Source organism: Malus sylvestris, chromosome 1 (genome assembly GCF_916048215.2).
Source record: "Malus sylvestris chromosome 1, drMalSylv7.2, whole genome shotgun sequence".
Classification (NCBI taxonomy): domain Eukaryota; kingdom Viridiplantae; phylum Streptophyta; class Magnoliopsida; order Rosales; family Rosaceae; genus Malus; species Malus sylvestris.
The window spans coordinates 23,820,461-23,834,095 of NC_062260.1; the positions used below are offsets into that span (position 1 = coordinate 23,820,461).

At 39.3% G+C, this 13,635-nt stretch overlaps 2 protein-coding genes and 1 pseudogene across 2 annotated transcripts; 2 read left to right on the plus strand and 1 right to left on the minus strand.

The window, feature by feature from the left end:
• Positions 1-8,532: 8,532 nt before the first annotated feature.
• LOC126617347 (pentatricopeptide repeat-containing protein At3g56030, mitochondrial-like) lies at positions 8,533-9,881 on the plus strand. The gene has a single exon (XM_050285427.1). It carries the CDS (start codon positions 8,734-8,736, stop codon positions 9,730-9,732), a length of 999 nt encoding a protein of 332 aa, XP_050141384.1. The 5' UTR covers positions 8,533-8,733; the 3' UTR covers positions 9,733-9,881.
• Positions 9,882-10,722: 841 nt separating this feature from the next.
• On the plus strand, positions 10,723-12,072 carry LOC126632985 (trihelix transcription factor ENAP2-like). Its single transcript, XM_050303531.1, has 2 exons — positions 10,723-11,606; positions 11,873-12,072. The coding sequence occupies exons 1-2, from the start codon at positions 10,922-10,924 to the stop codon at positions 11,884-11,886; spliced, it is 699 nt and encodes a 232-aa protein (XP_050159488.1). The 5' UTR covers positions 10,723-10,921; the 3' UTR covers positions 11,887-12,072.
• Positions 12,048-12,857, minus strand: LOC126632993 (LOB domain-containing protein 21-like; annotated as a pseudogene).
• Positions 12,858-13,635: the final 778 nt, after the last annotated feature.

Consider the following 13,635-nt stretch of genomic DNA (forward strand, 5'->3'; position numbering starts at 1 on the left):
GCTATCTGCTCAGAGGCAGATTAGAATTCCCGCCTGATCTCACCATCGAGACTTGGGCCACCATAAGGCTCTCGAACGGCTCAAGATCGAGTAGGCTGGCCTATCTGTTGCTGGGTCGGCTGAATCCGACTGAAATCCAGTGAAAGGTTTCCACTGAGAGCCATTTGCTAGTGACGACCACACCACTCCTAACGTTGGCCGGTGCGCTAGAAGCTGGACTCGAAATGCCTCCTTACAAGGAGCAGAAGCTGGACTCGAAGAGCAGAGAGCTGCTGACGTGGGCTCTGGTCAAGGTGAGTCAGCTTGGTGACCGTGTGATTGCCTTCCATGTGCTCGTCTATGATAGTTTCTGCAACTTGAAGCAGGTGGATCTCAAGCTCAAAATCTGCAGAGGAACATCAATCAAGAAAATATTAGTTCGGGAAGCGAATTGGTATACTGCAAGTAAGAGAATGCTCTCAAGCAAATTACGGTAACCCCCAAGGAGCAGGAGCATGACATAACTGATGGAGCCCACCGGCTGTTCTCATGCAAGGAAGGAGCAGTCACAACCATGTGAAGTCATTTTCTGAGAAAGCAAAAGCGAAGTAGAAAAGAAAAGAGAAAATAAGAAACAGAAACAAAAGCGAAAGCAAAGCATAAAAAACCGAGAAAAAGAAGAAACCAAAAGAGAGGCTTTCCTCTGCGAGAGCACATGGCGACACTGCAAAAGCAAGGAATAAACACCCACACTGCAAAAGCAAGGAATAAACACCCCACCAGAATGAGGTGATTTACTTTCCTTATTTTTGAATGATGTAATTTATTTTTCGTATCTTTCGGAGATATATGTATAACCCCATCTAGGGGTAATAAAAAATAAAAACGGCAAGGCCAAAATATAATGGGCTGGAATGTTATATGGAGGGCGAAGGCCTATATGCCCAAAAGAGCCAGACCCTCTATTATCACCAACCAGGTGATCAAAAGTACGTCCAGTACTACAAAAAATTATTCGGCAACATGCCGTTATTATCACCAACCAGGTGATCAAAAGTACGCCCAGTACTCCAAAATTATTCGGCAGCCTGCCGCTATTATCACCAACCATATGATCAAAAGTACGCCCAGTACTACAAAAAATTATTCGGCAGCCTGCCACTATTATCACCAACCAGGTGATCAAAAGTACGCCCAGTACTACAAAAAATTATTCGGCAGCCTGCCGCTATTATCACCCACTAGGTGATCAAAAGTACATCCAGTACTCCAAAATTATACATGAGCATCACTTATGTCAATCATATATAAACATTCATGAGCATCACTCCTATCAATCATACATAAACATTCATAACCATTATTCATGTCAACATTCATGAACATCACTCATGTCAACATTCATGAGCATCACTCATGTCAACATCCATGAGCATCACTCATGTCAATCAACATAAACATTCATGAGCATCACTCATGTCAATTAGCTTCGAAAGTTTCATTTACAGAGTTCTAGCTTCAAAAGCTCCAGCTTCAAAAGCTTCATTTACAAAAGCTCCAGCTTCAAAGCCTCACTTGCAAAGCTTCACCTACAAAGCTTCAGTGCAGGGTATACAAATACCACATCCGAACAACCGCCACTTTGGCCCATACATGGATTCAATTTGAAGTCTCCAGCCAACATACTCTATTGGCTGAAGACTTGGGGGACTACATTATGTACCATATATTGGGCCTCAACTGTGCCTCATGAAAAATACTTGGGGGACTCTAACCCATTATTTATGTATTGATGAGCGAGCTTTTATTCTATAAAAGGGACTCCATCACTTTCATTAGAGAGCACCCATTATTTATGTACTAAGGAGCGAGCCCTTATTTTATAAAACGGACTCCCTTACCTTCATTAGAAAGCATCGCCGCCAGTTGAGCAACCCCATCGCCGCGAGCATCACTCCTAACCCATTAGTCATGTACTGAGGAACGATCCCTTATTTTATAAAAGGGACTTTCTCACATTCATTAGAGAGCATCGCAGCCAGCTGAGCAACTGCCTCGCTGCAATCATCAACCCTAGCCCATCACTTATGTATTGAGGAGCGAGCCCTTATTCTATAAAAGGGACTCCCTCACCTTCAACGCCACAAGCCGAGCCAACCAAGGCAACATAAGCCACAAACCGAGCAATCTTGCAACATGTGATACTTCTAGTTGAACATCATTTTAGATTAGCAACGTTTCATATCGAGTATCAGTTCTAGACGACATTTAGTTACTTCGGCACACACATGGACTGAATTTCAAGTCTCCAGCCAAAAGACTCTCTTGACTGAAGACTTGGGGGACTACTGTTTGTACCATACTTAGGGCCTCCATATTTAGACCTCGTATAAATACTCGGGGGACTCAAATATAATTATGTAATAAATGAAGGAGCAAATATGTAATAAGTGAAGAGCCCTTATTCTATAAAAGGGACTCATCACCCTCACAATAGGGAAAGCTCTGGGATTCAGAGCAAAGCCTCACTCTCCTATTCAGAGGCTCTCTCTCCCTCACAAACAGAGAAATACAATATCAGTGTGGACGCAGCCCCAACATTGGGGTGAACCACGATACATCTTGTGTTCTTTACTTTCTTGCAGATTCACGGTCGGATTTACGTTGTTCCAAGACCCCTCCGGTTTTGTGCATCAACAAAGAGTAATTGGGTGATTAATTTATAACATATATCTTATGTTCTTGGTAAATGAGTTACGTCATAGATTTTGTGAGTAACTCATAATTCGAAAATCAAGTATTAAGTTTTGTTAAGAAGTTGAGTTAATAGAAGAAATTTGGAGATTTAGTGAAAAATCTAAGCATATGCTTTGGCAATTAAAATATGATTATGGTTTATAAGGAAGTAAAGAAATTAAATAAAGCATCATGATTGAGAATTTAGCTAAGTAAAGCGAAGTTTAGTTTGGGCCATAAAATTAAACGAGGTTAAATAGTTGAAAATTTCAATTGAGTTGAGAATTATTCTTAGACTGGAGAAAAAAATTAATCTAAGAGAGGTAAAGGGTAAGGAATCCAACATAAAATTGTTATGTTTTGATAAGAGAATTAAGGTTATAGAACTTGTGGAATTAAGGAACTTTATTATATGGCAGTGAATATTGGCGGCTAAATAAACAAGAGTTTTATTTTGGGCCTATCAACAAACTTATTTCCCGAAAATAAATATTTCGGGGCTGTGGTGTTACAGATATAATCGACAAGAATTGACGTCAGCTAGTCGTTATTTTTGAATTTTTTTTTACAGTTTTATTTATTTATTTATTTTTATACATTTCTTTTCCTATAACTTCTATTTTTTTCTATAACTTCCTATAACTTCTATTTTACAAAATTTGTTTTATATTTTTTTCCTATAACTTCCATTTTACAAAATTTGTTTCATATTTTTTTTAATTCTATTTTTTTCCTATAACTTCTATTTTACAAAATTTGTTTCATATATTTTTTAAATTCTATTTTTTCCTATAACTTCCTAAGCCATTATACAACATTAAATTAAATTAAGTAACATTAAACAATATGAAACAACATTAAATAACATTAACCAACATAAAAATTAACCAACAAAAAACTTAAAAGCCTACTCCATGCTATTTTTTGCCCAAAGATATGCAACAAGATCCTGTTGTAGGTATGGTACTTGTTTGTGGCACGGGAACATATCATTCTATAGCGTTTCATGTACTTATTTATAGAGATACTACCAGTTCTTGGAATGAAAAGCAAATTATGTCCATCATATATTTTTGCACAAGCCCTTCTTGACCTATTTGGATCTTCTTGGTTATCATCGGACTCTCCATCAATATTCCCATCTCGCTCATCCTCCACTATCATATTATGTAATATGATGCAAGACATCATGATGGAGTCCAAATTTTCTCGACTCCACCCTCTTGCCAGTTCTCTGATGATCTTCTACCGTGCTTGTAGAATACTAGAAGCTTTCTCAACATCTTGCCGGTATGCCTCTTGGTGTAAGGTAAACAAATTTTTCGCGTCATTCCTAGGGTTTGGAATTGCTTGGACAAGTGTCACCCACTTTGGGTAGATACCATCTGCCAAGTAATACCCCATATTGTATTGACGACCGTTGATGTAATAGTCAAGTTGAGGTGCTTTACCTTTCGTCAGGTGATTGAAGAGGGGTGAACGCCCAAGAACTGTAATGTCATTTTGGGATACAGGGACCTCAAAGAAAGCATGCCAGATCCATGTGTCATATGAGGCAACAGCCTCTAGCACAACAGTTGGTTTTCTCGACTTTCCGTATAAGCCTCATTTCCATCCAGTGGGACAGTTCTTCCAATCCTAATGCATGCAGTCTAATGACCTTATCATGCCCGGAAACCCACGGTATTCAGCTTTGCGAATAAGCCGATTCAAATCTTCTTAATTTGGCTCGTTGAGGTACTCATCTTTGTAAACCTGAACAATTGTGTCACAGAATTGTTCAAGAGTATCAAGGCATGTAGACTCACACATACCATGGGTTTCATCCATCGAATCAACTAGGGAGCCATAGGCCATCATTCATAGTGCAATAGTAACCTTTTGATGAGGTGAAAAACCATGGCGGCCTGCTCTGTCCCGTTTCTGTTGAAAGTATGGATTGACCTGTTGGACATCATGAAGTAAACGCTCGAAGACATAACGCCTCATCCGGAAGTGACGTCTGAAATCCTATTCAGTGTATACCGAGTTGGGGTAAGTAGTTGTTCATCAGATTGGCATGCGTCATTGCTCTGTTTCGTGGTTTGTAAGAGCAACCAGCAACAGAGCCACCCCAATGAGGTTGTTCCTTAGTTGGATGACACACTATGGCCGCAGCCATGGCTACTGCTCTGTTTTGTTTGTTACGCCTTACTTGAACTTCTTCATCAGACTCCTTATATTCTCGTCTCATTTGTGCCCATTTTTCTTCCAATTTGGAATTGGATGAGGACCCCCAGTTGGAATCCGAATAGGATCCAAAGTTGGAATTCATTGCAAACTTGAATTGAAAGAGATTGAATTGAAAAAGATTGAATTGAACTAGATTGAATTCAAAGTTGTGTGAATTATAGCCCAATATCCACCATATTTCTAGCAAAAAAAATTCAAATCCAACGGCTAGCTGACGTCACTTAGCCGTTGGATTTGAATTTAAGTTGTAGTTTTTAAATAATAAATTATTTTTGGTCCTATGGCCCTTTCGTCCTCGGTTGGAGACGGTTTTTTGTGACAGGGTTAAAACGAGCCTAAGGTCATCTCCAACCAAAGGTGGGCCAAAATGCTTGTTTTAGTCCTCCGGCCTTCCAAGAAATTAATAATTTAATAAACAGTGCAGGACTATATTTCTTATTATCTCCAACCGAGGGGCTAGAGGGCCATAGGCCAAACATAGCCCTGTGAAAAAAAAATCATCTCCAACCGAGGGTCAAAGGGCCATACATAATTTATTATTTTAATTGAATTACTATGGTTACTTAAATTAAATTACCTCAATAATTTTATGTTATGGATTGTCAATAATTTTCATGTTGTTAAATGTTTTTAAAAATGTTGTTTAAGTTTTATGTTGTTAATTTTTTTTTATGTTGTTTAATGTTATTGAATGTTGTTTAATATTATTTAATGTTGTTTCATGGTACTTAATGTTATTTAATGTTGTTTAATATTGTTTCATGTTACTTAATGTTATTTAATGTTGTTTAATGACTTAAGAAGTTATAAGGAAAAAAAAATTTGTAAAAAAAATAAAATAAAATAAAATATGACTTTAGCATGTGGCCCCGCTGGCTGAGTTAGGCCAGCCGGTTGGCCCTTTGATCATTTTTTGTCCAGTGGGACTTACGAGCCATTTGGCCTGGCCCTTGGTTGGAGACAATTTTCGGGCTATTTTCGATCTTTTGACCCTCTGAACTCTTCAGTTGGAGATGGTCCAAACTTCTAATTTCTCCGATGGTAAGAAACAAAAAGTATCGGGTCAGCTGTAACATTGGTAGGTGGCTGGGTGTACAGTGGGTACAAGAAGTCATGCATGGCTTGGCTGTGCTTGATATGTTAATGACCATCGAATCGTGACCTACCACCAACCTACTAATTTCTTCCTGAAAGATGCTCTGTGAGCTCCGTGCACTCTCTCAGACTGAAAGAGATGGGAGGGAGAGAGAGAGAGAGGAATACGAACACCTTCAATTTAACTTTTATTTAACTTATTAGGTAAAATGTACGAGTATGGAGACCTAGCTAGTAGAGAAGAATTCTCAAAGCTACAATAACAGTTTTACAATGGAAGACGATTAGATTCTTATTTGAATGAGCGGTTCAAATTTGTAGTACCGCTACATATACCCGAATCATTTCCAGTCATTTAATGGTCAAGGACGGAGTTAGGATTTTTTTCTTGGGTCGGCTAGTTGAAGATAGTACCATAAAATCATGTGTTTATTTTTTTGCTTATATAAAATATATAATAATCAATATAAAAGAATAACAATATAATATAAACTATTCTCAAAATCATAACCCTAACCGATAAATTCAAGGACCATATAAATAATTAACCTACTAATTAAATTAAGAATAAGTAAATAAAGAGATTAAGAACGTACCAAATGTGACATTCATTGAAAAATTGCAACGGAAAGTCAGGAATTGCGGAGATAGGGATTTAATTGTGCATTTAAAGAACTTATTAATCTTTTATTGGGTAAGAAGCAAAGAGGCTAAATTACATAGGGTAAATCATCTTTTTCTTTAAAGAATAGAATAAAGGGGGACTGGAGATAGAACTATGTTATAATTTTTGCATAAAACTATTATTTACTACGTCTTCTCTACTAAATATGCATTAAATAATAATATGTATTGAAATTGAGTAGGCTATAAGCATGAGTTTACAAAAGAATAGATCTGTTCACAAACCCATTTTTACTTCCAACACAACCTTATTAATATTTGGTCAGTAATCATTTTCAATTCATTCGATCCGAACAACCAACAATTAAGAGAGATGTGTAAGAAGTAAAAATGAGTGCATGGATAACACTACCCTTACAAAAAACCTCCCTAAGCTACAACCTACCTTAGCCTTGTGGGTGGCTACGCCATTGTTAATGGTTAATTACTCTTGCATTATTGAACGGGCTGAGTTTCATGCTTTTATTCTCTTCTAAGACAGTGAGACATACTAGCTAGGAGGCTCAAGAATAACACAAAAAAGTGAAAAGGTTAAGTCAGAAAAATAGACCAAACTTTGTCCCTACGGGAAACAAAAAGATGATGCATATATATCTGATATCCTCATATCCTTCTGCAGAAAAAGGGAAAAGTTTTAGACCGAGATAAGAACTCCAACGCAAGAGATCAAATTCTCTACTTTTTCTTTAGCTTCAAAGGATCTGCATGCTTTTCACGCGCATGCATGCAGCAATGTCGTCTCCAAGAATTTCCTAGGCATGCTTTATCCACCTGGTTTGTGATTTACCCTTCACTTCCTTTCAAAAGAAAAGCCAGACCAAGACAATCTCGCTGCTTAAAGGCGATTTTATTAGCTAGCTAGCTTATCCTAAGATTCTTTTTTAAGGGTTTCGTCGTGATACGGAATGTTTGTTCTGTTTTAATATTAACTTGCGATTAAGGGCAGGCTATCATCTTCCGCAGTACCCTAAGAACTACGACTGGAAAATTGGAAATATCTGTTGGGTCGGCATCCTCATAGATTAGTCGGCATTGGCGGCAAAATCTTTGTCTGTAGGCGGTGGGATACGGTACTCTTTTGAAGTCAGTGCTTTGGTGGACTTCTGTTTTGGCACGGAAAATTGTTCAAACGGTTTAATATTGAAAATCTTAGATATCTGTGACCACTGAAAAAGTTCAATCACGACATTTTTTCTGGATTTCGTATGACAATATTGATCTGAGTGGTTTTAGATCGCACACATTAATTGTATGTTTGATACCGACGAGCATTTTTGTTTTGGGAATTTGACAAAGTCAGATTGTCCAAGTGCGCAATTTCAAACCATTGAATGTGAGTTTCAGAATCTCTGGTACAATATAAAATCAACTATTTATCATCAACAGTAGTTCACATGAACTAATTTCATGACATTGAAAAATCGTGAATGTTGTGGTGATCAACGATGAAAAAAATGCAAATCACAAATAAAATTACTAATTCAATGTGTGTTCAATGTAGACATAGATGTAGCCACATTAACTAGAGCATATATGCCCCTTTATGCACCCGAGTTTCAATCACATAAACTCAAGCAATACTATTTGCTTAATATTAATATGCACATTAAGCTGAATTAATTAAGATCATTCATAACTTATTCAGGCAAAACCACTTTGTTTAGAGCAAATGTGCTTCGTATACACCGGACTTTGAATTCTCTCATCGAAGTTTAGATTAGTTAAAAGTACAATATCGGGGTCATCAAAGAAAAAACATTCAATATGTATTTTGGTACAAAATATGTATTACTTGGGCCATAAAGACTCCTTTTATTCAATCCAATGTGCAATATCAAGCTTACAACCCAATCCAGAAAAAACCAACCCAACCTAAAGTCCAGTCCAATAGAATTCAGCCCAAGCCCATTTCAAAATGAACACCTACCCATTTCTCAACTGGGGTTTTTGAACTTGTGATCTTCTTCATTAACCAGCTTAAACCCTAACCCCTCCAAACCGGCCACCATGTCGCTCCTCCGTCGAATCCCCCATAAACCCCAAAATTCCCGATCTGTCCTCACCTACGCCGCCCGTTTCTTCTCGACCCAAAACCCTACCCTCACCCCTTTCCCTGACGTCCCCACCACCGCCTACTACGACAACCTGGTCATCGCCGCTGGCCACTCCAGAGACTTCGACAACCTCCACTACCTCCTCAACAAGCGCGTCAAGGACCACTGCTTCAACACCACCAACACCTTCAGGTTCCTCACCAACACGGACTCCTCCCTCTCCGTACTCGACGACCTCACCAAAACCCTAGCGCGTCTCGACCGGGGGTTCACCCGCAAGAGCGCGTACGACTCGCTCATCGCGCGTCTCTGTAAGATCGAGAGGGTCGATGAGGCGCTGCGCGTGGTGGATTTTATGGCGCGTGGCGACTACGGCCTCAACGCCTGCACCTTTCACCCGATCCTCAACGTGGTTACCCGGAAGAAGAGAATGGACGACGCGTGGGGCGTGGTGGATCTGATGAGGAGAGTCGGAGCCCCGCCGGATGTCCCGGCGTTTAATTATCTGCTGATGGCGTACTGTTTCTCCGGAGATTTGGAAGCGACAGCCGGAGTGCTGACGAGAATGGAAGCAGAGGGGATGAGAGCGGACACGCGCACCTACGACGCGCTGGTTCTTGGCGCGTGTAAAGCAGGGAAGGTGGAGGGGGCTCTGGTGCTGATAAGGAGGATGGTGGACGATGAGGTTCCGGCGCTGCTGTCGACACACGTGTACGTCATTGATTCGCTGCTGGGAAAGGGGTTTTACTCGCAGGCGGTAAAGTTTGTGAGGAGTTTTAGCGGGAGGGACACGTGGCTCGACACGGAGAGTTTTGGGAGCTTGGCCAAGAAGCTGATTAAGTTGAGGAGCCTTAAGGAGGCTAAACTGGTTTTTGAGGAAATGAATGCGAGGGGTTTAGTGATTGGTGATAAATTGAAGGATTCTTATGAGAAGATTAAGAATTATGATTAAAATTTGATTGGGTTATCCATACCATTTTGGGTCCACCACTTATTGAGTAGTTATCCCTTTGATTCTTTGGTTGTATATAAATTACTTGAAATATTGAAAGGTAGTTTGAAGTGCTTAAATAATAAACCAGATTACGTATCTTGTTTTAACGTGTTTGTGTCGTATTATTTTCTTGTCGTGTGAGATTATAAATAACTCAATGGCTCATCCGCTTATTGTTTCCAGATATAAAAAACTCAAACTCATTCGCAAAATCTTAACTGTATTCTATCGATATCTCTAAGTATTTTGTCAATTGAAAAAGAGTAAATTGTAGCAATGGTCCATTAACTTTAATCAAATTGAAAAATAGTATTTTGTCTATTATCATTGGTCCATCAACTCATCAAAATGTGTAGCTACGATCATTTTCGTCAACTTCGTCAGAATTTTATCAAAATAAGTTATTTTGGAAGGACCATTGCTATAATTAGGGTCTCTCAACTCATCAAAACATGTAGCTATGGTCATTTTCATCAACTTCATCATAATTTTATCAAAATAATTATGTTAAAAGGATCATTGCTACAATTGGGTCAAATGTAAGGGACCATTGCTCAAATTGGGTTAAAGTTGGGGACCAATGGTAATAAATTTTTAGTTGAATGATCATAGCTGCACATTTTGATGAGTTGAGAGACAAATGGTAATGAATTTTTAGTTGAGGGACCATTACTCAAACTGAGTTAAAGTTAAAAGATCATTATTATAATTTACTCATTGAAAAATATATAGCATTAACAATAAATATAACATTAATAAAAAACAATAATTAGACATGTTATCGTTAATTTTCGTGCTTTGTTCATATCGTGTTATCATGTGTATTTGTTTTTTTTATTTTTTCCAAATCGTGAATTATTTTGGAAGGGTAAATGTGGTAAGTGCATTTGTAAATAGGTTTTGTTTGCCAAATTTCTCATCATTATTCTTAATTAATTTTCACAAGCACTTAAAGAGGTTTTAGTAGTCCGGCCAACGCCAATAGGGCAGCTGACGTCAGTGCCGGCGGATTGCACGCCCAGATTCCCATGTGCTTCTCATTCCGATCTTTTCCTTCATCTGTCGATCATTAGTCATTACCCTCACCGACAACTCCCACTCCCAATCTCTCTCTCCACCACCTCGGCACCCAAACCCGTATCTGTCCATGGACCGCCCGACCCGTACCCACGCCCCGGCAGGCCGCGACGACTGTTGGAGTGAGGACGCCACGTTGGCACTAACAACGGCCTGGGGCGACCGCTACCTCCATTTAAACCGCGGCATCCTCCGTCAGAAAGACTGGAAGGAAGTGGCCGACGCCGTGAACTCCCATCAGAACGGCGGCGCCAAGCCGTTCAAGACGGACGTCCAGTGCAAGAACCGCATCGACACGTTGAAGAAAAAGTACAAGCTGGAAAAGTCGAAGCCCGGCCCGTCCACGTGGCCCTTCTACCGCCGCCTCCACTCCATAATCTGCTCAACCCCCTCAAACACCGCCGGTGCGACCAAACCAAACCCCCCAATCCTCGCTCTCACTGCCAAATCCCCCGACCCGAATACGAATCCCCTCGGAGGGTCCACCGACAGCTCAATTCGCCGCGACGACGGCGGTGATGAGGCGGCGGTGTTTTCGGGTGGGGCGGCGTGCAGGGAATTGGCTAGGGCAATTTCGAAGTTTGGGGAAATGTACGAGAGGATTGAGAATTCGAAGCGGAAGCAGATGATGGAGCTGGAGAAACAGAGGATGGAGTTCGAGAAGGAGCTCGCGTTGCAGAGGTTGAATATGTTCATGGATGTTCAGGTGGAGCTGGGGAAGAAGATGAAGCGCCCCAAGTACTCGCATTCTTCAGGTGCCGCCATTGTTCAGAACTTCAACTTCAATTTGAATTTGTTTATGGGTTTTATTTGATCATTAAGAGTTATTGCAATGTGATCGATTTCAGGGTCGGTTGATTATTTTTTTTTTTTTTTGGACACATGATGGTGTTAGTGGGTTAAATTGTTAGTTGTTAGAGAGAGGTAAATTGGCGAAGATCGAATTTGCACTAGGGTGGATAACCATTTCGTTTTTCTGTTTCTTCTATTTGTGTTCTTATGACATTTTGTGTTTCAATAGGGAAGAAATCATAGAAGTTTTAAACGCACGACGCATGAGAAGGATTTGCATGTAATTGAGACGTCAAGGCGACGGTGTCTCATTCTAATTACATTATTGTAACTGAATAGTTGTTTTGCTTCGTAATTATTGTACATTATGTTTCCGATTTCTGTAGTGTAACATTGTGTGTCAATAATCACATAATTCCTCCTTCCCAATTGTTCATTTTTATGAGAAATTAAGTCCACACATTTCAAATTACCAACAAAGAGAGAGAGAGAGAGCACGAATTCAGAGTATATATGAAGAATAGCTAAAATCACTAGTTTGTCCATGCTGGCTGATCAATTCAGATGCGTTCTGGCTGAAATTGTTACCGTTTAATCCACTCCAAGCCGGAAATCCAGAGAAAGTACCCTCATCTAACATGGGACAACAAGAACATGACGACGACGATGAGGGCGAATTCTTCGGAGCATAGCAAACGAGACGAGCTCGAGCAATGGCCAGATCATGCTGTAACTGAATCATCTTCCTTTCCAACATAGATATGACGCCAATGCAGCCGTAAACAGGGTCTCTCAGCCTCGCCTCGGCCTCATAAGCCTCTATTCACCGTGTCCGCGCGCTGATCCTCGGGGACTTCGATTAGGATCTTGCTCACATTGCTTGCTCCGAACACTTTGTGAACTTGGGCGAATTTTTTGGGCTCGTCGGAGCGGAAATAGGGTGCGAAAATGCAGGTGGGAGTGCATCTTCTCTTGAGTGACTTGCAAGCTGCGCAAGATGAGCTTGAACGGGGTTCATGACTTCCCTTCATGGCTAATTAGAAAATAAAATTTAATTTCTCTAATGAGTAATTTCCTTTCCATCACATGCATATATATATAGCCTTGTGCATATATAACAAAATTTGAAATGGTTATTGCGGTTATGGAATGATCAATTAAAAGTACTGCCATGTTATTGATACATTTTCGACAATATCAATACAATATCAATGTGTCTTCGCGCTTTATAAAAAAGAACATCGTGCACAAAGAATGTTTGTTTTTATGATATTCAAAATCCAAATCATGCTTTAGTTGGATTGAGTGTCATGCAAGTTGCAAGGTTCTAAATTTACCTTTTACATTTTTTTTTGGCTAAAAGTTTACCATTTCAGGGTTAGGATATACCATAAGTCTTTTTAAGAACTTACAAATTGAGTGTTAACCTTTTTTTTTTTTTGGAAAACTAATGAAAATGACTTGAAAACTTTGAGTTTTAACGATAAGGACAAAATAAGAGGTAAAGTGAATAGTATCATAATTGACTTTTTAGTGTAAAAATATGATTTTTTGTTAAAGTGAACAATACCGGAAGCTTTTTGTTAAAATTCCATATTTTTTTTTGTTTTGACAGATCGCCCACCAAGAGGTATTGTCGACAGTGAAATTCGAATCTAGGCATTGATTTAACCAAAAAAAAAATCATTACCAACTCAATCAAACCCGTTGACTATTTACCTTTTACATTTTCATGATTCAACATTTATTCATTTTTTAAATCAAATTATGTATTTTAACTTTTAGAAAAAGAAAAAAAAAAACCCTACAAAAAGTTGCTCAGTTGCCCTTTTGTGTACCGTTTTAGGTTCCACCCGCATTTCGTCACTCTTTCTCGGATATTTTTTACCAAGTGAGGAATATAATGTCACTTCAAACGTTGTGGTGGTCGAGCAAGAGTGGAAATGCAATAAAAACGACAACAATAGTCCATAGTGCTCCTCCCTTCAAGAA

Excerpts from the sequence above, each read along its gene's own strand:
- LOC126617347 (XM_050285427.1), top strand. The coding sequence starts at position 8,734 with ATGTCGCTCCTCCGTCGAATCCCCCATAAACCCCAAAATTCCCGATCT.
- LOC126632985 (XM_050303531.1), top strand. The coding sequence starts at position 10,922 with ATGGACCGCCCGACCCGTACCCACGCCCCGGCAGGCCGCGACGACTGT.